The 27,525-nt window shown below is 40.0% G+C and overlaps 1 protein-coding gene across 1 annotated transcript in view; it reads left to right on the forward strand.

Moving 5' to 3' along the window:
- Positions 1-27,525, forward strand: part of FAT3 (FAT atypical cadherin 3) — a 725,482-nt gene that overhangs the window by 505,161 nt on the left and 192,796 nt on the right. The window contains exon 4 of the mRNA XM_017851631.1: positions 10,028-10,089. Coding sequence (XP_017707120.1) covers positions 10,028-10,089 — 62 coding nt within the window. The remainder of the gene's footprint in view (positions 1-10,027; positions 10,090-27,525) is intronic.

A 27,525-nucleotide genomic window follows, 5' to 3' on the forward strand; every position in this document is an offset into this window, starting at 1 on the left:
AGCTAGTTTTTTGTATTTTTTAGTAGAGACGGGGTTTCACTGTGTTAGCCAGGATGGTCTCGATCTCCTGACCTCATGATCCGCCCGTCTCGGCCTCCCAAAGTGCCTGTCCCGTTAATCTTAAATGGAGATTGGACATTTTGACTTTTCACAACTTCTCTGTCAGATTTTTATTAAACATTAAAGGCCCGGTACAAATACAGCTCATTCCTTTATCTTTTCTAATTGTACAATTCAGCATAAATCTTTCCTTCTTAAGGACACTCAAAGTTGTCTAGGGTATGTGTTAGATCTTGCTTTGTACTGTAGTGATTCTCCTACGTGTCTACCTCTCTCACTGGATTGTTAGTTTGATGAAAGAAAATATAGAGACTTATTGTTGTATCTTTTTTGTCTTTTGCCTTGTGTCCAAATGTGTTTTTGTGAGGAAGAGAAAGCATCTGTATAGAGAAGGTGTTCCACCTCTGCTAGGGAGATCTGGGTGGCCGGATGGGGCCAGGCAGTAAAAGAAAGTATGCCTGAATGAAGAAGTGAAATTATATCTCATGGAAGCCAGTATAGTAAGGGAAGACAGGACTTCCTGTCTTCCTTGCTAGGCATGCCTAGCATGCCTCCGATCTAAAGTCAAAACAGGCTGGGCAAGGTGACTCACACGTGGAATCCCAGCACTTTGGGAGACCTTGAGGCCAGGAATTTGAGACTGGTCTGGGCAACATAGTGAGACCACATCTTTACCAAAAAAAAAAAAAAAATTAACTAGCTGGGGATGATGATGCACCAGTAGTCTCAGCTACTTGGGAGGCTGAGTGGGGAGTATTGCCTGAGCCCAGGAGTTTCAGCCTGCAGAGCTATGATCGTGCCACTGCACTCAGCCTGGGTGACACAGCAAGACCCTCTCTTTAAAAATTAATTAATTAATAAGTAAAGTCCAAACAAACATGGTAACCACATAGTTTAGTCCTTTGGCGGAAGGATTCAGACCAGAACATCATAGAATTCAGATGATGGCATAAAGGAGGCTGTTCCTGGTGCCTCTATTTTATTGTCCTTTAAATTATTTTATTTCATAAAGTTGAGTGTTGTTGATGTTAGAAAAACTAGATATTTAGATAAGCCAATGAAAGTAATTACTATAACCCCATCATCCAGAAGATAACAACTAGATATACAGTGATTCTTACCCCTGGCTGAATGTTAGAATCACCTAGGAGAATTTTTTAAAAATCCCTATGCCTAGGCTTCACCCCATGCTAAATAATTCATAACCTCTGGGTGTGGGACTCTGACGTGAGTATTTTTTAAAACTCCCCAGGTGATTCCAGGGCACAGCCAAGTTTGAAAACCAAAAATGATCTAGAGTCAGTCATCTTAAAATTCTTGTGCATACATTATCTAGGTTTGGGGGGAGCCTACAAGTCTGCGTTTCTAAGCAGCTCCCATGATGCTAATGCGTGCTATGCTTCAAGTAGCAAAAGTGTATATTATCCTCTCAATAAAATGTAACCATGCATGGACAAAGGGATTTTTTAAATCAGTAAGTCTTTGAACAGGTTACTTATACTGTGAGCCTCAGGTTCCCTATCTGTCAGATGACAGAGTTTGTATTAAATGTTTTAGAATTTTTGCTGCCCAAATGTTTAGATGGGAAGGAAACAAAGTTAAACCACTGAACACATATGATACTCCAGGCACTGTTCTTAGAGCTGATAATAAGAATAGTATTATTTGGGCATGTAGTATGTGCCAGGAACCATGCTAAGCATTTTAATTATTTAATTTAATAAGCTTCATTATAGATGAGGAAGCTAAGTAACCTGCCCAAGGATATGCAGCTGCCTAGCGGTAGAACTGGGATGGGAAGCCAGGCAGTCTGATGCCAGAGCCTGAGTACTGCTAGCCAGTATACTACAATGCTTCCTAGGCTAGATAATCTCTAGGATCCATCTATATAGTGGAATTTAGATTGCCAGTCACTTATGCTTCTTTATTTTGATTATCCAATATTCAGAATTACGAAAAAAATCTTGGCAGAAAGTGAAAGGGGGAGAAGTGCGCCATATTGCACATCTGAGCATGCACATCAGTGGTATGTAAATAGCACCTAAAGATGGCATCGTTTCATACGACATCCTTCGTATTGGTTTACCATCTGTGGCTTAATTTCTCTGAAGAAATCCAATATGGCATTCAAGGTTTAACTTAATAGCCTAGAGATTTCTTCAGGTGCATAAATGCATCCTCATCTAGGCAGCATTGGAAGGCAGAACCAGAGGGCTCGGTGCAATTGGGAGGGAGAGCCATGGAGACTGGTGATGAGGAGAGGAATTGATGGAAGAACAGATGGGAGTGGGAAGTATCCAGGTATTCTGGTAAAATTAGGCATGTACACAGCATCTCTGGTTCTAACTGTATGAGTGTGTGCACATGCATGCATGCATGCCTGTGTGCAGGAGGATGGCAAGACCACTGGGTACAGAAGAGGATCATACAGAGGAGGAGGACTTTGAAAGTATTGTCTACCATACAACATCATCTTCACTACTCCTTCCCTCATTGGCCCCACCTTACCTTTCACTCTGCTGACAAGTGGACTTGACTCAGATGCTTCTAATCAATCTAATATAGCAGTAGAGTTAGGAAGCAGCACTTGCCTGAACCTTAGAACCCTCCCTCCAGGCTGTGGGCAACTCCATCAGTCAACTAGGCCTGAAGGGAAGTTGCCAGGTCTGTGCCAGCCTCTACAGTTTTCCTCTGCAAGATGGCTTGTTCCCTTTGCTACCTGTAGCGGTTACAGAATCCTGAATCCAAAGGGAAAAGTATTTCTGGCAGAAAAATACTGCCTGGGATTTCCCTGACAGAATTCAGAAATGCCATCCATTGGCTTGCAAAGAAGGAAATGAAATGTGTCTATTACAGAAACCAACAGCCATAAACCATGTTTGACCCACAGCATCTTCATACTTTGGTTTAAAATGTACCCTCACTTTTACAGTTTTAAAGCTTCTATTAGCTTCTCAGAAATATCTATTTATAAAGAGAAGTCCAGCTTGCAGGCTTAAGCTCCATGGGTGATTTCCCCTGTCAACTTTTCTTAAGAAAATTTAATAGCAGCACCACGTGCTCAATTGAGCAACTCCAAGTCTTTACACCTGATGAAACAACCCTTACTTAAGAAGCATGTCTCGTGGGGGCAGTTTCCAGAATCCTTTTTTTAACCCCCTTATAACTGATGTTGTAGCTCTTGTATATGTATTTTTTTCTTTCTGGTATTTTTTCTTCTCAAATAAATATCATCCAGTCTAAGAATACATATTACTTAGTTGTTTATTTTTTAAGGAAATGTGATACAAGTCTTCACTCCAACTTTAATTTTTCCTTTACTCCTGAAAGTTGAATTCACTATGCATGCATTTCATTTCTCTCCAAATTGAGTGCATAGCCTGATGTCCATATGTAAATACTGCAGGGAATATTTTAATGCTCCTTAATGGACTGAAGGGAAAGAGGTGGAAATAGAGGTTCTAGAAATCAGAATCTTATAGAAGACCTCATAAATGTGGGAATAGCCAGTGTGTGTACTTTCCTATTTAAAAGCACATACTTATAGTTAACTGATATTTTTACTTTCCTCCTTTTGAGAAATGTGCATATGGATGTTTAATTTCATGTCATTTTTGTGGATAAATAAAAACTAGAACACAGCATGTATTGTTCCTGTTTGGGTGACCCACCCAGGTCCTGCACTGCTGGGCTCAGGACCATTGAGAAGAACGTGTGCTCAGGGAATAAAGCAGGGAAGGAAGAAGACTAATGATCTTCTTGTAATATTCCTTATATTACCGTACATTCTTCACACTGAAAAGATGCATAGGACATTCCTAGATGAGGAAACTGAGGCCTAGAGAAGGAATCTTATTCCCTGTGATCTTATGACCAGTTACTGACAGAGCTGATTCTAGTACCCAGATCTCCTGGCCCCTAGACAGATGACTTTGCTAATGCCCCACATCTTCTGCTAGGGAGATAAAAGGAAAAAACTGAAGAAGCTCCAGAGTTAGTTTTGTTTTTGGTTTAAGGGGTTTCATTTTTTTAAAGGCCGAGTCCTCTCTCTCTCACCCAGGCTGGAGTGCCGTGACGTACGTAATCATAGCTCAATGTAACCTCAAATTCCTGGGCTCAAGCCATCCTCCCACTTCAGCCTCCTAAGTAACTGGAACTATAGGTGCCTGTCTAATTATTATTATTAAAGAGACAGGGTCTTACCATGTTACCCAGGCTGGTCTCATACTCCTGGCCTCAAGCAGTCCTCCTGCCTTAGCCTGTCAAAGCATGGGGACACCACACCTGGCCAAGAATTCCTGGGTTTGAATTGTGGTATAGTCATTGGTGACCTCAGGCAAGTTTATTTAACTGTTTCTTCCTACAAATGGAATTAAAATAATTCCAATTTCTCTGAAATTTCAGAGTTAAGAGGAAAAATTAAAGTTGTGGTAAAGGCATGTATTAGGTTTGTTTTTTTAAAAAACGACTATGTGATGTATATTCTTAGACTATATGATATCTGACTATTGTGAGATAAAATGAGATTATGTATATGAACTATTTAATGTAGTGCTTGGTACATATTCAGTACTCAATAAATATTGGATACAACTATCTTATTATTTTCCTATTTTTCTCCCTAAATTAGGTAGAAATCAGGATGGGAGAGAACAATGGAATGGCCACAAATCCTTTGTGCATAAGATTAAAGATTAAAAATATTTCATTGGCAGCTGAAAAAAATTTTTTAAAGGCTATCAGGAATTGCTCTGATGACCTCCAAAAACAGGAAAACATTAAAGTTATTCAAAGGATAGAGGAGAGCATTTACACAGCTTTAACACCCATGCATTGGAACCATTATGGCCACTCTGTAAAATAAAATGACATTGAGAGTTCTGGAAGACTACATCCACATCACCTTCATTCAGATAAATTTTGCTTGGTACCTACAGTGTGCCAGTTTCTGTGTTAAACACCAGGAATACAACATAAATAAGATTTATTCACCACCTTTTTCCTTGTGCCCTATTAGGGAAGACTGACTCTTTAGCAAATAATTAGAGCAAAATGTTGTGTGCTGCAAAAGTAGTATTTTATTCAAAAAATTGAGGAGGCATTGATCTAGGTTGTGGGCTTAGTTGTGTTTAAAGACCCAAAGCCTTTGCCTCCTGCAACTGTAGTCTAGATGGAGATTCAGATGATAAATGAATTAATTACATGCAACATGCCAGGTAAGGAAAGGTCCGAGAGGGCTTCACATAGAAAGTAACAACTCAACTGTCTGGAAGGATGTTGAACGGTTTACCAGATAGCTGGGTACAGACAGGAAGAAGTGAGAAGCTTAGGAAATGGGATGTGAAAAACACAGAGGAAAGAATTAATTGTCACTCACAGAGCTGATAATTCTAGTTGTATTTTTAAAACACCAAACTCAGCTTCCCACAGTCTTGCAGAATTATGCTGAAACAGCTAAGACCCGCACTGCTTCAAGTAGCACTTAAAGAAAACGTGAATGTCATGGCAGCAGATTACACAGCTGCGACCCAGGATATGCACAGGCAGAAAAATCAGGGAAAAGGTGTCATCCTTAAAAGTATCACTTCTCTGACCACAGCTACTTAGAACATTTTGAGTTCTCTTTCAAACAGGCAGCCACATTTTCATGCTCAGGCTGTTTCTCAGAGAGAGAGGTCATTAGATTCTTCTGTCTCCATAACAAAAAATCAAAAGCAGCCATTTTTAAGTAATTGCACAGTTCCAGCCATATGTCTCCCCCGCCCCTTATTGAGTATCATTCACTTAGGACTGGCGTACTTCCCCTCCTAAATTGGAGGTTTGCATATGTAATTATATCAAATGATGTGTTTGTTTATATCTCCAAACCACATTCAAAAGCTTGCCTATGATTTATCTTTGAAATTCAATTTCATCATGTCAGTCCCCAATTTACTGTGCCCAGTGGGTCTACAGTTATATGTGTAATGCACACACACCTCTGTTGTATAGATTACAGAATGGGGTTGCCTTCCCCAGTGATGAGTCAGAGTGGTTGAGGAGGGAGGTTGCTCTGTTTTGTCTTGTTCTCTATTCTCTCTATTTTGTCTTGTTCTCTATTGTCTTGTTGTCTTATTCTCTATTTGTTCCAAATGCATTCAGCTACAACAAAGTTATTATAAATGAAGGGGCAGCATTGGTCATTTTAACTAATTCCTCTGGGCCAGGAAGGATGGCTCACTTCATTCTTTTCTGACTGTAAAAAATGGCAGTGCTGCTGAGTTGCCATAGCTCATCCATAAGAAGGTACTTTGAGCAGTAGGAAAGCTTTTATACCTTAGTGGTTTAGCTGACCCTGGGTTGATAACAAGATTTATTTTATCAAGATTTTGGTAATGAGATGTATTTCTTTATTTTCAACTGCAAATAACTACCAGTTGTTGCTGTAACTGTAAAATTGCAATGTTTCCATGTTCCAGATTCCAATGGACAAGCCCAATCAACTCTATTCATTTCAACCCTTCTTCATGCCTGAGGCCTAAACTAACCCATTCATTCATTTAAATATTTTTAAGAGCCTACCTTTTCCAAATATAAAAGACTTATTAAAACCTTAAAGTCAGAGTTTATGATTTTCTAGTGATTTTTCTAACAGCTTTATTAGTATATAATTTGCATGCAGTAAACTTCACCCATTTAAAGGATACAATTTAATTGTTTTCAGAATATTTACAGAATTGTGCAACCATCACCATAGTCTGCAATTTTAGAGCATTTTATCCCTTCAAAAGAAACCTTGTACCCATTAGCAAACAGACACTCCCTATCCTCATACCACCTCATCTGATTTCCTACCAATTTCCACTTTTAACTTACATTTTATTTCTTGCCTTTTATTTCATATCTGTGAAAATAAAGGTGGTAGAAGCCAAGAGAACTGTAACCAGCGGAGGCTTTCCTGTATCTTTTTACTCCAGAAACAGAAACTGCTTATCTTCCTCACAGCTCCAAGTTCCCTGTTGTGTATGTTGTTTCAGACTTTTCAGGAAGCCTGTCTCTCTCTGTGGGCTGATCAATATGTGAGAAACACATCCAGGTGAAGGTTTGAAGGTGAAGGGGACCCTGCAGCTCTCCCAATTACATGTGGGCATTGTGAAAACAAGTAAATGTCCTAAAGAATTGCCCTAAGAATCATCAGGAGAGGAAGCTGACCTCCCTCTTCCCTGTGCACAGCCACACCACAGTGGGCTGTGGGCTGTGGCCCTGTGACCCTGGGCAAGGAGCACCTATGATGATAGTGAGTCCCCAGGCGAACAGAGGGCAAAGGGGTCCTGGTCTTTTGTGGCTGAAAGAGCAGCAGGGTGAAGGCCAACAGCCGTTTGACTCGTTTATAGCCTCAATATAACAAGCATATCTCATTCCTATTGTGGACTCTTAATAGAGGAGCCCCCACACAGGAGAGGGGAGGCTCCATGAAAGCTTCCCCTGACTTGTGAGAAGAGAGTTACTCCCCACTTTGAAAGAGCCTCTGTGACATATGACCTTGTCCAATAGAATGGCCCAGAAATGAAGGTGTCAGATGTGTGTGTTAGACATCCACTGGGGTGACCACACAGACCCTCTGTCAATGTGACTCAGAGTGCTGTGCTGCCCTTTGTTCCTCTCCTCACCTCCCCCGAGCAGGCACTCACAGGCTATCTCCATCACCCCACCCCACACCCACACACACTGAGCCCAATGTTCTGATCGAGATGCTAGAGCAACTCAGTCTATTTCATTCTTGGGCATGTCTGGTCAGAAGAAGTAAGGTCAATAAAAAGTTACAGTGAGATTCAGTGAAAGATAGTAGAATTGGATAGCACCTTTCTCTTAGAGTAAGAGGACTGTCACGGGCCTCATCCCAAGAGATTCTGATAGAGTAAATGAGAGATGGAGCAGGGAGACAAGATCCATGTTTTTGATGTTTCCCTGGTGATTCTGATGGTCAGCTAAGGAAGGAAAGTCACTGATCCTCCTTGACCTTCCTGGTGGCAGTCTTTCCTCCTTAATCTCTGACAGTAGCTCTTCACATCCAAGAGTGCCTAGCATTGCTCATTCACACAGAGGAACTCTGCAAACTTTATGAATACACATGTCACACAAACTTTTCCCACCACAAATACACCCTCCACACACAACAATGCCCTCTTAAACACATTCCAAGTCTGTAGCAAAACTGAAGAATAAAATACAGTGGATCTCTTCCAGAGCAACTTTTCATTAACTAAGCGTTAAAGAGTTCCTATTCTTTGTTCTAGGTGAGGAACTAGGTAGGCATCAGTTTCCGAATCAAAAGACAAGCCCTTCTCATGAAGTAACTCTGTCAATTTGTCTAGCAGGGAAATACAGACATGTGAACAAAGGATTCTAGTATAAGGCAGAGATCAATAATGGAGAGCACCGCTTACATGAGGGCAGAGCAGATGGCCACCTAGCCCTGTTAAACAGGGTCAGCAAAGGCTAACATCTGAGCTAAAAATAAAAAATCTAGCTCAGTGTAGAAATGTACAGCTTGGGTGAATATAATTAATAATAGTTTATTGTACACTTCAAGATTGCTAATAAATTTCAAATGTCCTCACCACAAAAAAATGGTAAGTATTGTAGGTGATGGATGTGTTAATTGACTTGATTTAATTATTTCACATGGTATGCTTGAATCATAAGCTCATTTTCTACCATTTTTTTTTTCAATATATTCCAATATATCTATATTTTCAATAAAAAAGGTAAAGAAAAAAAATCTGTAGGGCACATTCCAGAATGAATTCATGGAAAGTCAGATCATTTGTGCACTGAAAACACAGGTTTTCCTCCTGTGGGGAGTGTGGAGGTGGAGAGGAGGGGCTAGCTTGTAAACAGCCATGTTACTCTGAGTGGGATATTATTTCGAAGGCCATGGGGAGCCATTTAATTTCCTGTGGTCTCTTCTTGGCTTTCTCTAAAATCTGTGTGCTCCCACCCACCACTTCTATATAAGACAGAAGCTTGAGGTCAAGAGCTCTTTCACAGCCCCTGGAAATACCTTTCCGCATTGCACCTACCTCACCAGCACTGGGACAGGCTTTTCATATGATTTTTCTCTGTTCCTCCATTGTACATCAGCATATACCAGGAAAACAGCCCACCCCATATTCTCTTTAGGGACATCGTGGAATCAAGAAATGGAAAATAAATTTGACCTCCTAATTGCCATTTGACAAAAGGAATAATAAAACCTGCAAAAGACAAATTGGTGCAATAAGCTGAGAGGCCTTGAAGGTTTTGTCTTCTCATTTTCTTTTCTTTGTCTTTATACTCAAAGGGGTGATTCACTTATGAGAAACACCATTGGAAGAAAAGATAGATATTTTTCATGTGGAACTTATTTTGTATAAAGATTCAAACATATAAAACAAAATGATAAAATTACAGTATGTGATCTGTGATGTGTAAGTTATTAAATCTGAAATAATTATGTGTATAAGTAGCGATTACAGAAATAACCTTCTTTGTCAAGTATAGCAAAAATTATATGTGCATATAAAAGTTAAGTAAGAAAGTACTGTTTCATAGCCTGAATCTAATCAGCATAAACAACCTATTAATTGTTCAGGAACTCTAAAATCTTTAATGAGGTTTCTACTGTAGAATTTCAGTCATATGCAAATGAATCATTGGAACTCTTCATTATCAGAAAAACAGAAGTTCTTTAGTGAGTTTTTACATCCCCAAAGTAATTACAGTATGCCAACTGTGGTAGATAGGCTGAAACAATTTTTCAGGTTTTCTTTGTAAATTTTACTTTCTTTTAAGAATGATTCTTGAGACCCTTCTGATTGTCATGGGGGATTGGAAAGTTACAGTTCCATACCAGTTTTGCTTTTCCTTTAACTGGACTTGTTTCCCCACACTCAGTAAGCTGTTTGCCCCAGATATTTAAAAGTCAAATATTCTCATTTCTACACAGGTCTGATTACAACAACTTCAAGGAAATTGGATCGAGAACAGCAGGCAGAACATTTTCTGGAGGTAAGCGCATAGAGGGAACTGGAATTCATTAAAACTGACTTTCACTAAACTTCTTTAACCTTCAACATAAACTACACCTTCAATATATTTGAACAGTGGATATCAAAGTGAAGATATTTCTCTTGGGCTGCTATGTTCTGAATTTAGGGATTTCTAGTGTGTTCTTCTCAAGATGCTCCTGTGTGCTGAGCCAGGGTGGTAGAGCAGCCTTTGCCTTTTGCTGAAGACAATGGTGTATCATCATCTCTGCCTTGACTTCAGGCCCTCGTGTCAATAATCAGAAAAGAAAGTTCAAGAGCAGAGCCCGGTGAGCCACTGGGGCCACAGATGTAAACAGAGAAAGAGTGTAAGTGCACCATTTATGAGGAAGCTTTGCTTTCCTCTTTTCTTTTCTTGGGGAAAGAACTGAGAGAAAGCTGCTGGTTGAGTCACTGCCACAGATGACTATTGCTGAAACCATAAAATGGACTCCTTTAATTCATTAAGACAGAAACTGCAGCAAAATAAACTCTAAAAGCATTATTTCTGGAGAGAGAATAAAAAGCTATGAGATGAGAAAATAAATACGAAAGAGCTTTGCAGAACGTTCTTTAAGTATCAAGCGTCTTTATTGGGACGCTTGAAGCCTGGGTAGTTTGTATGACACCGTGATTTAATTGTGACGGTGTGATATGAAACAGATGACAATGCTTAGGAACTCAAGGCTTTGTTAAGGTTTTATAATGTGTCTACGCTTCTAAAATAATCTTTTATTTCCTAAGAATCACTTTCTGGAATCCACCACCCCTCCTAACACACATACAAACACACATACACACACACACACATGCACATGCACACACACACTTCACATCTTATGATAGAATCTCTTCTGGTCTCCTCCTCTAAATTAGCTCACCAGCCTTGATTTATTTAAAGAACACTGGACTAGGAATCAGGCTACCTGGGTCTTGAAACTGCCCTGCTGTGAATAGCTTGAAGCTATTTAATTGCCTTGAACGTTAGTTTCCCCTACTATGAAATTTGGCAAACAATTACAATCCCTTATACCTCAAGAGATCACTCTTAGGATCAAACCTTCTATTTTGTATCAAAGTATTTTTAAAACTCTTAAAGCATTATATATAATAAAGGATTATTATTATTATTATCATCATCATACAACACTATGATAATCCTTTTAAAACATTACTATCATCTCATAAAGATAAAAGACTCCAGGCTGCCAAAAAAAAATAATTATAGTAATTCTTTTTTCAAAATCCTATTAACAGGCTGCACTACCTACCTGGTCCAGAACTTAAGTACATTTGCCAGAAAAATAAGACCTTATATTATATTCATGGGGTTCTTTCCTTTCCAGAAGACAGTCCAGGACACCTGGAGAGGCTGTGTTAATCTTAGATAGTTGAACCCATTACTTCCCAGAAGGAAGCAGGAAGGGTGTCTCATTATCTGAGGAGTCTGGCTGAGATCACTTACTGCTCGGTCCCTTGCAAGGTGGTCTCTGTCATCAGGAGGTTTGTGGTGCAGTGTGACTGTCACAGGATGGATCTATAGTAGAGCAAAGAGGAAGAATATTTTCCTAGCATTTGAATTCACTCCCCAAAAGAACCCTGAATGGATTCACATCCTTTACAGACTTACATAAATACTGAGTAATGTTTTAGTACCTTGGACTAACACAGATTGGGATCTAGAATGTCATTGATCAGTACAAGTTGAGTACCCCTTATCCAAAATGCTTGGGATGGGGTGGGGAGTACGAAGAGAAGTTAATAAATTAGTAAAAACATATGGTGTGATACAACACATAAGACTCAGTATTAAATAGATCATTCAGGTGACTAGAGTTTATAATAATCTACTGCATATTTCAAATAGCTAGAAGAGAAGAATTAGAATGGTTCTAGCATAAAGCAGTAACAAATGTTTAAGATGATAGGTAACCCAAGTACACTGATTTGATCTTCACAAGTACACGAATGTATTAAATTATCACATGTACCCTGAAACTATATACATCTATTATGCATTGTTATAAAAAAATAATTTTTAAAATGCTTGGGATTCAAAATGTTTGGTATTTTAGAATATTTTCAGTATTCTTAGTTGAGCATCCCTAATTCAAAACTCCAAAATTCAAAATGTTCCATTCAACATTTCCTTTGAGCATCATGTTGGCCCTCAAGAACTTTCAGATTTTTGAGCATTTTGGAATTTGGGTTTTCACATTAGGGCTATTCAACTTGTATCTGGTATCATCTGCATAGGGAAGTAGGACAGCATAGCAATGAACAACTTTATAGGGCTGTTGGGAGATTAAAATATAAAATACATGTAAAACATCCAGTCCAGTATCTGGTGCTAAGTTGGTGCTTAGTGAAGTGTGGTTATCATTGTTAATTGTTGTGATTTTAAGTATTATCACATGATGACATAATATTAGAAGCTTTCTAAAGATTTAACAGCACCACTCCACTCCAGGAAAGATAGAAGCTCCACATCACTGAAATGCAGAAGGAGCCCCAGGTAGCAAGCCCTGTACTCGTCCATGTACCGGGGACTGCCCTAAGTCCTGGGGACACAAAGTGAGCAGGAAGGATGGGGAAGCACATGGAAATGAATAAGGCTGTAACTTCAGAAAGAAGCTCTCTGAAGCCACTAAAAGAAGGTTCCGTGATAGTGCCTGAAAGTTGGGGTGGTGGTGGTGACAGGCAACATTCAGTAGACTAGTTAGGAGGGCTTGTTTGACGTGGCATTTGATGACATGATGTTAAGATTCTGTTCAAGAAATAGAATCAAGACCACTGTGATGAACAGTGTAAAGGCAGGGTGAGAGTGGGAGGGCAGGGGTTATAGGAAAGTGGGTTGGAAAGGCAAATAGAGGGGACTGTGGTAAGGATTTTGAATTTTTCCTGAATGCAATGGAAAGGCTTTAAGCAGGTGTGACATGATGTGACTGCCATCATAAATGATGGCTGACTGCCTTGCTGGGCAGAGACAGGCTTGGGGTAGGGGTCGAGGATGACCAGTGGCAGCAGGGAAATGTGGGAAGCTTTTATAGAGATCCAGGTGAGAGATGATGGTGGTTTGAATGAGGGTGAGGGCAGTGGGTCAAGTAGGTCTAACACAAATCCTATCATGATTTCAGCTAGCAACAGCACACTGGCTTTTCTGTAGTCTTTAGAGTGAAGACATTTAAAACCACAGGTCATCAGAAACATACCAACTTGCCCTCCAGCAACCTCGTTGCCCTACCCAGCTCCCAGGCTCGCCACACACACAGTTTCATTTAGTAAATCTGCTAAGGCTTTCAGAAACCAGTTCAATCTCAATCTCTCTCTCCCTCTGTCCTCTCTCTCTCTTTTTCTCTGTCTTACGCACACTGTCTTACTCTCACTCTCTAAAATTGTACAATTTTGGCCATATTTTTTCTTCTATATGACATTGCTGCAGGAGTTTGAACAACATTTCTTTTTTATTTTTCCTAAATAGACCATAGAAGGAATGTTACTTTAACTTAGTCCTGCAAAAATTAAGTGAAATGATATCACTGAGAATGTAGAATAGAGTTGTCTGTTATACACAAAATTTTGAAACTGCTGATATATTTTGTGACTTGTAAGGCCTAGGTGTGGGTAATTAACCTCCTGGAGAGCGTTTAATTGCCCAGATAACCTTATGCACCTCTTAAACTCATATTAACCTTCTGGCTCTATTTCATATCTGTCCTTGCCAATAAAATAAAATTGACTCTTCTTGAAAGGACCCATTTAGAAGCTGACCTGGCAGGTACACTGCTGAATAGATAACCAGGAGGACATTAATGATTTGTTGGTAGTTTGCTATCCCTGTGGTAGAAGGCACTTTACTTGTATACTGCTGACACTCCATCTATACATTGGTTTAAGATATTTAGCTTGATGGTGTATGGGCTGCAAGGGTTTTTCAGTCTGTAGAGCATTTGCCTAAAATCTGTTACTATAAAAGGAGGGTTGTCATTATCAGAATCCAAAGACTTGCTAAAGCAACAAGAGCAGCAAAGAACTGTAGGCAAATTCACAAGTACAGCTTATACTTCTTCAGTGAATTCTAAGTGTTAACTCTTGCCTGGTTTGGAAGTCTGTTATGTGAAAATATTGGCTTGATCTTCTCTTCCTACCATAAAATGCAAAAATAAAGAATTTTTAGCTCATTTGTTCAAAGTCATATACCTTCCTTGATACCCAGTTATGATTATAGTGGAGATAGAAGACTAATTCCAGCATACAGATGCCGAGAGTTGATAATGGACACGTAAATGAAACAGTGAATTAACGTTTTAGTTTGTTGGTTGTGACTTTAGCCCTGATTACTTCATTATCAGAGAAGGCAGCTGTGAAATAGGAAATAAATGCACTAACTCTTTCTTATTATATAATCACTTGTATGGATTGTGGTTTTTTTGTTGTTTTGGGTGGATGTTTTGGGTTTTGTTTCCTTTTTTTTTTTTTTTGCCTATGAGATGTTTAAGCTCCCTGTGGGCATGCAACTTGATTTATCAAGACAGTGAATTAAGGTAGTGTGGGAAAGCTCAAATGTTAAATTCAGGTGTGCCTGTAATTGTATTTTGGTACTGTTCACAGAGCTTAGATGGGCTATTGAACTTCTCTGGGTCCCCTTTCTCTCATCTGTAAAGTGGGGATAACAATTCCTACCATAGGGTTGGTATAAAGAGTAGATTAAATGACAGGTGAATCATGCTCAGGACGCCGTCTGTTAGACAGTACATGTTCCATGAATGGTAGCCATTGTCAGCACAGAATGTCTTACTCATCTCTGTATTCAAGCATCTGTTTGGCACCCAGGAAACAAGGGATGCTCAATAAGTGTGTGAATGAATGCTTACATTAAGATACGTTATTTTACTCCTAAATGAGACCTTGAAGGGGAGAGAATTAACATGCAGGAAAGAGCATGGACGTAGAGACAGAAAGCAGGCATGCTTGGCTTCTTTCATCTGCATGAGCGTTGCCAAGTTAAATTAACTTTGATCCTCCTTTTCTTCATCTGGAAAATGGGGTTAATAAACTTGCCTCACAAACTGCATAGAAGGCCTGGCACACAAAGACGCCAGTTGCCTATTGCTTGTCCTTTCCCTCTTTTCCATCTCCTTCCTCCTCTCCTTGTCCTCCACAAACACACTCCAGTTCCCTTTCTTTTCCTGGACTGGCTCCAGCAGTTTGAAAAGCTTATAGCACTTCGATTATTCTTAAAAGATACATCTACTTAAATAATCCTATAGTCCTGGCTTAATTATGTGTGAATCTTTATCTTGCTTGCTGAAGAGTATTATTTGCCTCCCTTTTGATCTTGAAATGCTTCTCCGTTCAGGGCTGGATGGTTCTGATAAAGGTCTCCCAAAGAGAACACAGAGAGTGTTTTATTTGCAAATCAAAAAAAAAAAAAAAAAAAATTGAAAAGAAGATGACAAGGCCCAGTAACCAGTGTAAAGACAGTGGATGAGAAATCATGTCATATGTATGCATAGAACTTAGAATAGCCCAGAGAATGTGGTTAAATGTAATAGTGAAGTCAGTATAAATAACAGATTACAAAGGAATAGGCTGGATCCACATATTTGATATCTGCCTTTTTTAACAAACTCATTCATTGTCCTCTGTAACATACAACTCATGTGAATATTTTTTCTTCCAGTCTGAAGTTCTCATCCCTTTTTATAGTTTCATTTTCTGAGGGAGAAAATATTGCTGTTTATTAAGTTTTTATAACGTTTTCTCTTGCCTTAGGATGCAAATTGATTTCTTTGGTGAGAGTACACCCTTAGCAGTTCCTTACTTTGGTAAAGCATCTGCTTTTAAAATAATGATAATTTCTGGTGGAGAAGAACTGCAGGCTCATTTCAACCCATTAAACAGTCCATAGTTTCATAATTTAACTTCAAGAAAAGTGGAAGTTTCTCTCCTTAGGCGTCTCTTTCTGCCACCCTCAGAAAACTCTGCAGGAAGTATCCATGGGCCCTCAAAAAATGGTATGTCTGTGCATAAAAATAGCAGCATGGAACAGGCATCAGCGTCAGAAGGAGGGTTGATAACACCTTCTGTGCTCTGGAGCTCCCAGGAGGCACCACACACAATTAATGCTTTGTGACACAGCTTCTGACCTCTTTCCACTCACTCCTTCCATTCTCTCATTTGTTCACATTGTTATTCTTATTGTATCAACCTCGATAAAGTTGATATGCACTCTTTCTGTTTTTATTTCCTTTCATGAAAGCTTTATCGAATGCCTGTTCAAGGCCTGGCATTGGGCCAAGTACCAAGGTTTTCTTCTTGAAATTGGTGTGTTTTTCCCACTGGACATTTTTTCCTTTGACTTTCACAGTAAGGTCTCCTAGAGTACTAAACTGCAGATCAAGCAGGGAGCTACTTTTGTTAGCTGCTGTCTTGGCATCAAGAAACTGTTATTAATTCATATATTCCCAACTGTGCTCTCACATTATATAGATACAGAAACTGAGACCTAGAAAAGAGGACAGCGATCCAAGGTCATACAGCTACTTCATGGCAGTGCCCAGGATAGGTCTTTCTCTCTTTATGGAACAAATATGGCTACCAATATCCATCAGCTTATTGAAATGTGGCAAATTGAATCATCTTTTCTCACTCTCATTTTGTAATAAGGGATTGATCCAAGTGTCAAGTTAACCCAGCCTCAAGGATCAGTCTGTATGCATCTGAAAAGAGCAGGTTTTCTCTCATACTCTGGTTGTCCATCCACCACCCCCTCAGCTAATCCTCAGAGCCTGGTACTCTGGCCTGCCCCATCCACCCAGCTCTGGACAAGACTCACTCTGCTGCTGGGCTGTGCCCTGAGCTCCAGGACCGAGCCCGTCTGCGAGGACGCTATGTCCACATGGTGGGTACCACCTTGTACTCAGCAGAGGAGTAACTGTAAAGCATGTATTATGGGCTGAATTGTGCACCACCCCCCACCACCAAAATCCATGTGTTCAAATCCTAACCTCCAGTACCTCAGAATGTGACTGGATTTGGAAAGAAGAGCCTTTAAAGAGGTCATTAAATTAAAATGAGGTCATTGGAGAGAGCCCTAATCCAATATGACTGACTAATGTCCTTATAAGAGGAGGAAATTTGGACACAGATATGTACAGAGGGAAGGCCATTTGAAGAGACAGGGAGAAGACAGCTGTCTGTACAAGCCAAGGAGAGAGATGTTATAAGAAACCAAGCCCTGTCAATACCTTCTCAGATTCCTAGCCCCCAGAACTGGGAAAAAACAAATTTCTGTCATTTCAGGCACTTTAGTCTGTGTTCCTTGGTTATGCAGCCTTAGCAGACCAGTAAGCAGCCAGATTTCATCGACTGGCCTGCCCCTGCCCCTCCTCACACCACCACCTCACAAGGCTATGCAAATGAATCAGACTTTATTAGGGACTGCAGCAACTACAATAGGGTAGAAAAACCTCCATCTAAATTTGTGGGTTCCCGTGCTTCATGCTCCATATCCCAAGGGAGAATTATCTCCCAAGTTAAAACTCTCCATGGAAGGCCCTCTTGTGGCATAGACGGGTTCCTAACTCCTTCCCTGCCTTCAAGTTTCTAGCTTCCTGAGTGCCTACTTCCTCCATTCTTCTCAGTGAGTGTTGCCAGCATACCTTTCTCAGAAATCCCAGTGCTTTACCCACAAGAATGCTTCTTGCTGAGGAACAAACCCCTCCTCAGCAGGAGATTTTTCTAAATTCATGTCATTCTTTTTTTTTTTTTTTTAGACGGAGTCTTGCTCTGTCGCCCAGGCTGGAGTGCCGTGGCGGGGTGATCTTGGCTCACTGCATGCTCCGCTTCCCGCGTTCACTCCATTCTTCAGCCTCAGCCTCTGGAGTAGCTGGGACTACAGGCGCCTACCACCATGCCCAGCTAATTTTTTGTATTTTTAGTAGAGACGGAGTTTCCCCGTGTTAGCCAGGATGGTCTCCATCTCCTGACCTCGGGATCCACCCGCCTCGGCCTCCCAAAGTGCTGGGATTACAGGCATGAGCCGCCACCACGCCTGGCCTCATGTCATTCTTAAATAATCCCCCCAAAACGTTATAGTAGGCTAGTTAGGGATAGCCATTGACATTCCAAGTCTAGCTAAACAAGGAGTGGTGATGGTGGTGGTGATGATGGTGGTGTGATGGTGGTGTGATGGTGGTGTTGATGGTGGTGGTGATAGTGGTGGTGGTGGTGATGGTGGTGTTGGTAGTGATGATAGTGGTGGTGATGGTGGTGGTGTGATGGTGTGATGTGGTGTTGGTGGTGGTGTTGGTGGTGGTGTGATGATGGTGTGATGGTGATGTGATGGTGTGATGGTGGTGTGATGGTGGTAGTGATCATGGTGGTGTGATAGTGGTTTGATGGTGGTGGTGTGATGATGGTGTGATGGTGGTGGTGTGATGGTGGTGGTGTGATGATGGTGTGATGGTGGTGGTGTGATGGTGGTGGTGTGATGATGGTGTGATGGTGGTGGTGTGATGGTGATCTGATAGTGGTAGTGGTGGTGTGATGGTGGTGGTGTGATGGTGGTGTGATGGTGGTGGTGTGATGGTGTGATGGTGATGGTGTTACAGTGGTGGTGTGATGGTGGTGGTGTGATGATGGTGTGATGGTGGTGGTGTGATGGTGATGTGATGGTGGTGGTGTGATGGTAATGGTGTGATGGTGTGATGGTGGTGGTGTGGTGGTGGTGTGATGGTGGTGGTGTGATGGTGATGTGATGGTGGTAATGTGATGGTGGTGGTGTGGTAGTGGTGGTGTGATGGTGGGGGTGTTGGTGGTGGTGTGATGGTGGTGGTGTCATGGTATGATGGTGGTGTGGTGATGTGATGGTGGTGTGATGGTGGTGTCATGGTGGTGGTGTCATGGTGTGATGGTGGTGGTGTGGTGGTGGTGGTGATGGTGGTAGTGTGGTGGTGGTGGTGATCGTGGTGGTGGTGGTGATCATGGTGGTGTGATGGTGGCTTGATGGTGGTGGTGTGATGATAGTGTGATGGTGGTGGTGTGATGGTGTGATGGTGGTGGTAATGGTGTGATGGTGGTATGATGGTGCTATGATGGTGGTGTGATGGTGGTGGTGTGAGGGTGGTGGTGATGGTGGTGGTGGTGGAGGAGATGGCAGTTGTGAGTATAGTAGTGGCAGTGGTGAGGATGGAGATGAGGGTGGCAGTGACTATTGTGATGGTGGAGATGGTGGTAATGGTGGTGGTGGTGGTAATGGTGGCAGTAGTGGTGGTGGTGGTGGTGGCATGCTTGTGAGATGGGAGCGAGGGTTACTATTCCTAATTTTACAGAACTGTCCAGGTTGGTATGGGCCCTTAAGAATAATCCTTTTTGAGATCTTCCCACCAGTATGAATTGCAGATGTACTACTTAAATTTCCCTATTGTCTAAAGAGTAAATATTGAATCTGACGCAGAAAAACAAACCTGTCAGAGCAAATATTAATTCTCAGAGCTAGTACACTCAAAACAGAGATCCCAAGATGCCCATGGGTCTGGGTAGGTAAGGAATTCAGAGGAGCAGCATGTGTGCGGGCAGTGGGGACTTGGAGGGGGAGGAACAGTGGATTCCACCTGTCCCTTCTTCTAAAGAGGCTCTGCCAGCAGCAGGTGTGAAAGCAGGTAGGCCCAGTATCAGCAGGAAGTCTTAATTTCTTTCCTAAAAAACCAAATCACATTTGCATTCCACATCTCTCTATATTACATGTTGACAACTCCATCATTTTTTTTTTAAAAACACTGTAAGCCAACGAACCCCTGTTTTGCAACGTTTGACAGAAAGGAAGATTTCTTACTTGCCTCATAATTTGTAATCCTCTCAGAATGAAGTAAGTAATTCACATATTTTGTAGGATCTAATTAGTTTCTTATCTTCCCTTCACCTCACATCTTTTTAAATGTACCCATCTTTTAAAATGTCCCCTTAAAAATAAATAAGAAATGAGCCTATGGCTGAGTCTTAAGAGAGTCTGTTGACTTTGGAAATGATTGCATATGAGGACTTGGTTGGGATCTCAGCTGAACAATTGTCCACACAGGCGTTTCTGTCTGAGCCAAGGAACGGAAGGGTGCTGTGGATCTTTGGGGTATCTCAAGTTGTGTGAGCATCTCATCTGGCAGTAGCTCTTTTTAACTTTGCTTTTCTGTGTTCCTGGTTGACCTACTAGTTAATAAGCTGCAGGCAAACACTTACATATATTGGGAGAGTTGTCTGGAGTAAGTTTTTGATTCCATGAATAACCACCTCTAATTTACCTGTTTGTGAAAGGTTGTGTTTGTTTTGTTTCTCGTTAAACTTGAACACTAATTAGTAGAGCAGCAGTAGATGAAACCAGTTCACTTGGATCTAGGGAGGTCCTTCCATCCAGTGGCTCTGCCTGGCGATGGAATTGAGCCAGTTTTGACTGCTCTGCTCACCCGTGCACAGGCAGATAATTGCTCTGGGCAGGTCACAGCTTGTTGAGCTGTGCACACAGGCTGTGGGGAGCTGAGACTCTGCTTTGTTTTCATTTGTGAATAGTTTCCGAATGTGGTGCTATGTTGCTGCTTCCTTTTAGTCTTCTGAGCCAAGCAGCTGTAATATCCACAACCTCTGGCTGAGTTCTGAGGGTTGGTGGAAGGGAGCCTATTACCCTGAAGGGTTGGTATTGCACAACTGGCTTCTACCTTCTTACAGAAGAGGTTAGAAGTTTCCTGCATGTCTCTGAACAATCATGAGAACTCATGACTGTGAATCCCCCATCCTGGGAACCCAAACTGGCTTCTTCCCCATAGTACAATGATGGTAAATTGACTCTCTGCCCTTTACTTCCGTGGCTCCTTTTCCTTCTTTCCTTTGTGTGGCTTTCCTAGTTTATTTTATGCCACACACTCTCTGAGCTACAGAATGATCTGTCCAGTCTAATTTTATCGAGGCCTTCACAAACCACTGAAGCTCATGCCTAATATCCGATGTGTTTGAACCAGTTGAGGACTTCAAATCTGTCTGTGGGAAAATTTAAAATATAATGACAGCAAGTTTAAAATATGGAATTCAACTCAAGTGCTTCTATTAATAATCAGGAAAAACTACTTTGGCATGCTTCCTGCCTACAGCAGACAGCTTTGTTCAAATGAGCTGTTGTTTCAAGACCTTTCAAGCAACTTGCTTTTGTGGCAGATTGGGGGCTACCAACCTCATCTATTTTGTGGCAAGACCGGTTTACTGAAATACCAAGAGAGTTGTCAGCGTGAGGATGCAGAGCATTGTCATGAAAATAATTCAGGACAGCCCTGCACGTCAGAGCCAAGGAAAATAGGTTAGAATCTTGGAACAATACCAGCCTTCAAAATTGGGAAAACCTATAATAAATTCGGTTGTTTAATTTTTGGGAGTATAGCACTGTATGGATGTTACACAATTATTCAATCAAACAGTGAAAAAAATGTCTTATAAAACGCTGTCCTAATTGTGATCGTCCCTTTACATTTACATCAAACTAATATACTATAAATGTAGATAGAGATGGTTAATGCACAAGATTTGGAGACAGACATAATAACTCACTAGCTGTGTGACCTAGAGCCAAACTACTTAATCTAAACTTCCATCCCCTTACCTATAAAATTGGGACAATAATAATACCTTTATAAGATTTGGTGAGGATATTTATGTTGCACATGCATTGCACATGTTAAGTGTTTAATATGTTAGCTATTATGATTAGAAGCTTTAATATTTTCCATGTGATTCCTGAAGCAGTCATCTTGTGACAAAATTCAGAACACTTAAGGCCTTATATCATATTTATAGTTTGGTTCATAGTTGTTGAATATACTTACCATACTTTAATAAGATAGCATCTATGAATGAGACTACAGAAGTTCCTGGCACATGGTATGCACTCAAAAATATATTGATTTTTTCAACCCTTTTCTGAAGAAGATCCCAAGATTTTAGAAATTTATCAGCTTCCACTGGCCACCATCCACTTAAATAAGCTGTAACTATGTAAGTTGGAATAGCTTATTCTCCAAAGACAGGCTAATGAATCAACCGCGGGTCTGGCATGGCTATGATGAAGGTCATTAGATCTCTACTGTTGGATCTACAGTCTTTCTCTCTGACTTTCTAAACCAGCATCCAATAGGTAGACTGAGGCACCCAAGCTCCAATAATAGAGCAGTAGCATTTCCAAGCATCCTGGAGCTCCGTAAATTAGTTAGTCTTAAAACCAGGAAAAATAGCTAATTTCCCCAGGTCAGCCATGTTCAGGCCTATCCAGCCTTATCACTAACCCCTAAGCTTTCTCCCAGAATCATAACCCCTTTAAGGTCTTAAATTGTGTTTATTTGTTAATGCAGTCAATGTGTTTAACATTTAGACATCTAATGGGAATTTTTTTGTGTTTCATTCAGATGTCAAAACCTCAATTGTGTAGAAATACGAAACTGGATGTGACTATTCAGGAGATGTTCTGTGGAGGTAGCCCACAGCATGGTTAATATTCAGCAGCAGATACCATCATTTAAAAATCATTGCCCTGGGTCGTTTCAAACTCCACCTCTCCTTCAGGCTATTCTTAGCTTCATTAGCAAGCTGCAAAATAAGCTCCACTGAGATTTCTCATCCTGTCTCTTCCTGGCCCTACCTTTAGTGAAGGTCACCCATAGGAGGAAGGGCCAGATTACTCCACTTTGTACCACAGCACCTAAAACAATGCCAGGGATATAATATGCACTTGATGTATGTTGGCTGAGTTGAAGTTTAGGGCTCCAGGTAACCCACAACCCAGGTAATCCAGGCTTTGCAGGATATAGTGATATGTACTGTCCGGAGATTCACAGAATGTACAGTAAGCACACAGAGGAGGCACCTAGGTGAGAGGTTTGTGGAGCCCTTGGGGTGCCAGCTAATATACAGAACAGGGAAGGGCTTTCTCCCACTGCATCCCAGTCTGTACTGAAGTGGCTTGCCAACCCCAGCTCCTGTTTGGAGCCTAAAAGCAGTTCCTAAATCACTTTTACCTACCTGAAATCTGCCATCCTCGGGAGATCATAAATACATAATTCAGAAGAAAGATCTTAGATTTTTCATGAGGTACCCATTATAATTCCTGGCATGCCACTCTAGACTTTTAAAGATGCTGATAAGTCTTAAAATTAGATGTGGGGCTAAGCTCCAGGCTGATGTATACCTTGCTGTTATGTAATTGAAATAAAATCTACTTTTAGGTGACTACTTTCAAATAAAATAGAAAAAGGTCAATATTTTTGGAAATGTGTAGGTACTCATTAGTAGCCCTCTTAAGAAGCTTCACAAAGACAAAGCACTTTAAACTAAGCAACTAGTACCACAAAGTAGACTGACCGATCCAGTGTTCTGACTTTCCCCATATTGAGAGAAGCTTAATTTGTTCTTGTTTTGTTTTGAACTGAAGGTTATGAAAGCAAATTTTGATCCCATAGGATACCAAATGACTGAGATTTTCTCTTCATGGTATATGGCATTCTTCTTGTCACTGCAAATAAACTTTGGCAAAGTCTTAACTTTGCATGTCCCATCTTTACCATTCAAGGTCTAAGAACCTTTTCTCATTAGGTGAAAAAGTCAAAAAGGCTGCAGTCAAATTTAAAGCAATATTATAGCCTTGTTGGCAGGGAGACATAACAGCAGTAGACAGACTCTTGAGGTATGCAGGAATTAGAGATGTGTTTGTTTGGTGTCAGCCAGGACAGAATGGAATTTTTTATTTAGCATTTTTTACAACAGAAGGTGTTGTTCTGTCTCTATCAGCAGTAGCCAGGGCATGCTTGCTTCACCTCTGAATGAAGAATTACAAATATCTCTGTGCAAGGCCGTGACAGACCCATGATGTGTGCTTTGATACATGCACAAAACCATTTACCCGTCTTCAAAAACGATGCTTCCAGAAGCAATTTCTTTAAAAGTTCCTGTCATGCCACAAGGACATCAACATGTAAGGAGGAGTGAACTCAGTTTCTCATGGTGTAAAGCATGTACATACCCAAGTGAAAGGGAGAAAAAGCCTATTCCAAAACTCCTCTTTTAGAAATTACATAGTGCCTGTGGTAGGATTTTTAAAAATACAATTATTTCCAATTATGGAAATACGTGAAACTTGTAACTATGTTAATATATGATACATGTTCATTGTAAGAAAATTTAAAAAAACAGAAACAGAAGACAAAGATAAGCAAATAAAAGCATTTAACAATATTCATAATTTTTCCATGAACTGATGATTGTGTTTTAAATTTTGGTAAATAATCTTTCAGAGCTTTCTTTTACATTTATGTATATATGTATACACATGTATTTCATATAATCCTGCATAAAATTTGTGAAAAAAATCTAATACATACTATATATAGTTTCATATCCTTGCTTATTTATTATGGACATTTTTCTATATTAATATATTTACATTCAATATGTTACTTGTTTCCATTGCATAGGATCTCATTAAATAGCAATCTATGGTAGAGTTTCTAATGACCTTGAGTAGGAACCATCTATCACTTTTTCTAGAATATTGCATGAATATAGCCCAGCCCCCCAGGAGCCCCTAGTGATACTTCTGTAGTGTTGGTTTGGTGCCCAGTTTCAAGCCATTTACTAACTTTCCCTTCTGCCTGTGGATCAGCTAAAAGAAAGACCCTGCACATCATCTAATGTAATTTGGCAGATTATTTCAGATACTTGATCAGATTGCACCCAGATATGAACAAAAATCTATCCCTTGACTGGAGCTGTAATACTCCACCTTATAGCATTTACCTACTGTAGGAAAAATTACACAGTGTAAGAAATGTTTATATAAATATCTTTGAAACATTTGGAAAAAAGAGTACTGCATATTAATTCATGTCCTTTGAAAAATTATATCAAGAGCCTAAACATGTAACCTAACTTTAGACATCTGAACAGGTTACCCACAAATATCAACTACTCCCCTTTCTTCCAGTGTAGTTTGATATTCTACCTTACATTTCGTCATTGAAGACAAAATGATATATTGTAAGCACCTTTTCACTAAAGTACAAATAAATCCCACAGAATCATAAAATTTCAGAGCTAAATAGTACCTTAGAAATCATCTGCTTGATGATGGATTATTTAAAGCCCAAACTAAAGATCTGCATAAACATTTGCCAAATGTGGGCATGCAAGCAACATTCGCATTTGGCATAGCTGTCTGCATTCTCTACTGGTGACAAATTGTAGTGTAAAAAGCGGGAAAGGATCCAAACCAAACTGTAGCTGAGGCTTGACATGTCTCTGAGAGGGCACATATGCCTTCCCATGTTTAAAAGCAAAATCCCTTCAGATGATGCAGGTAGAATAAGAAGAAAGAAGAGCAGCCCCTGTCTCCTGCCACACATCCCCCATCAGTTCCAACTTGGAGCTGTTAAGAAAAAGGGACTCTGGAAAGACTCTCATGTGCATGCCAAGAATAAGTCATTTCTGCACTCAGAGAAACCCCACTTTCAGACAACCTTGAAATGTGGTTTTCATGGAGGCAGGGCATGAAAAATAATATGCTTCTATAAAATATCCCTTTTTGAGAGTGAAAATGTAAAGAAACACATAATTCATGAATATGAGTCTGTTGTGAAATCATAGATTACAAAGTCCTTAATGACTGTTTTTGTTTTCTTCCGGGTACTGACCTTGTACTTATTAGACTCTAAATATTAGCTGAATTAAAATGAAAGAAAATACATTCTTGCCTTCTCTTTTCATTGTATTTAGACAGAGGAAAGAGAAAACTAATATCAACTCGACTTTGCAATTCTTACCTGAGAGGAGCTTTAGCTATCTAGGCTTTTGCCCAATATTTCCAAAGGCATAAATATCTAACTATAAATGCCCAACAAATGACAAGGGCAGTTCAGAAACTGTAGAAGAAAACATCATCTATAAGGTTGCCAGTTGGTAACACAAATATATCTGAACTACCTACATTTTAACTTAATTATGTTTTCCAGAGTAGGGTTACTTGCCCCCAGAAGGACAGAATGCATGAGCCTGAAGTTGCTTAATAAATGGTGTTATCTGGAGATGTGTACATTTCCAAAGGCCAGCCCCAGCTTATAAGCTTGAAATCAGCACTCTGACCAATTCATAAAAGACACTGCACACTGCTTACCACCTCATACAGGTGTTCAGGCTTAAATTCTGACATAAGAGATTAAGAAGCCAAGTTGGGGGGAAATACAGCTTCTGGAAGCAGTAAGTAGACCCAGAGATGAACTCAGGGATCTTAGAAATCATAGATGAATCTTTGAGAAGGGAATTGCCCTTGACTACCACAATTGAGGTTGGAGTAAGAGTTGAAAACTCCAAAGAATGATAAGCAAAGGGAAAAGCATTGTTCTCACTGCTTTTCTGTTCACTCCTTGATTGTCATGCATTTCAATGGCATCCAGATGTTCTATTATTTTAGCTACCAACTTGGGAAATTACATTGTAGTTACTTTCAAAGTTGTCAGAACACTAAACTCAACAATGACAGTTTATAACCCATTTTCTCTAAAGTGCTCAATTTTTTTCTTAACCCTGATGGGCTGGCATTTAAATAAAGTAAGCCAGGATCCTGAAACTCAATTAGTTTCTGGATATGCAAAGTTATTCTTTGTGCTCATCTACATGCATATTGGTTCTTACATCTTGGGTGCCCTGTACTTTAATTTTTTCTCTATTTGTATCTAGATTTGTTTTAAAATAGGAAACTCACTTCATGCTTTAACTTTCAATAGTTTTCACTCTTTAATTTAAAACTAAACTATTTAAATTCTTTTGCTTTCAAATTTGCATTTTCAGAAAATTGAAGGCTAGTTAAGAAGACCAATATTATTAAATTTGAAAATGCATATTTTCCCAGTTCAATCAAAAACATAATAGTATGTATATCGTATTTTACAACTGATTTCTTTAAGATTTCCCAGAAAACTCAGTTCATAATTTTATGTTGCAAAGGGATGAAGTTCTTCTTCAGTTTAATGCCTGCAGCATTCTTATGGTAATTTTGAAATTGGGAGACTTGGTCACATTCATAAATGGTAACTGTAGAAAATTGAGTATGTTCAAATCAAACAAAAGCATAAAGAACCTTGAGGATACTTTTGAAAAGAGGAGACTCTCTCTAACAAGTCTAGTTACAGTGTCTGTTCCTAGGGCAGATGAATGAGAGAGTTCATATAAGACTATTGCTGTGGGGTTTTTTTTTCTCTTTTTTTTTTTGTAGACTGCTTGTATTATCTGTCTGTACAGTACTTAGCACCCTGTTGAACTCAATAAATATGCAGTGGTGATAATATTGCTCAGAATTCACTTAGCACTTTCACATCTTTTGAGTGTCACAATGTTCTGC

This window comes from Rhinopithecus bieti, unplaced genomic scaffold (genome assembly GCF_001698545.2).
Source record: "Rhinopithecus bieti isolate Rb0 unplaced genomic scaffold, ASM169854v2 scaffold_32422, whole genome shotgun sequence".
In the NCBI taxonomy this organism is placed as follows: domain Eukaryota; kingdom Metazoa; phylum Chordata; class Mammalia; order Primates; family Cercopithecidae; genus Rhinopithecus; species Rhinopithecus bieti.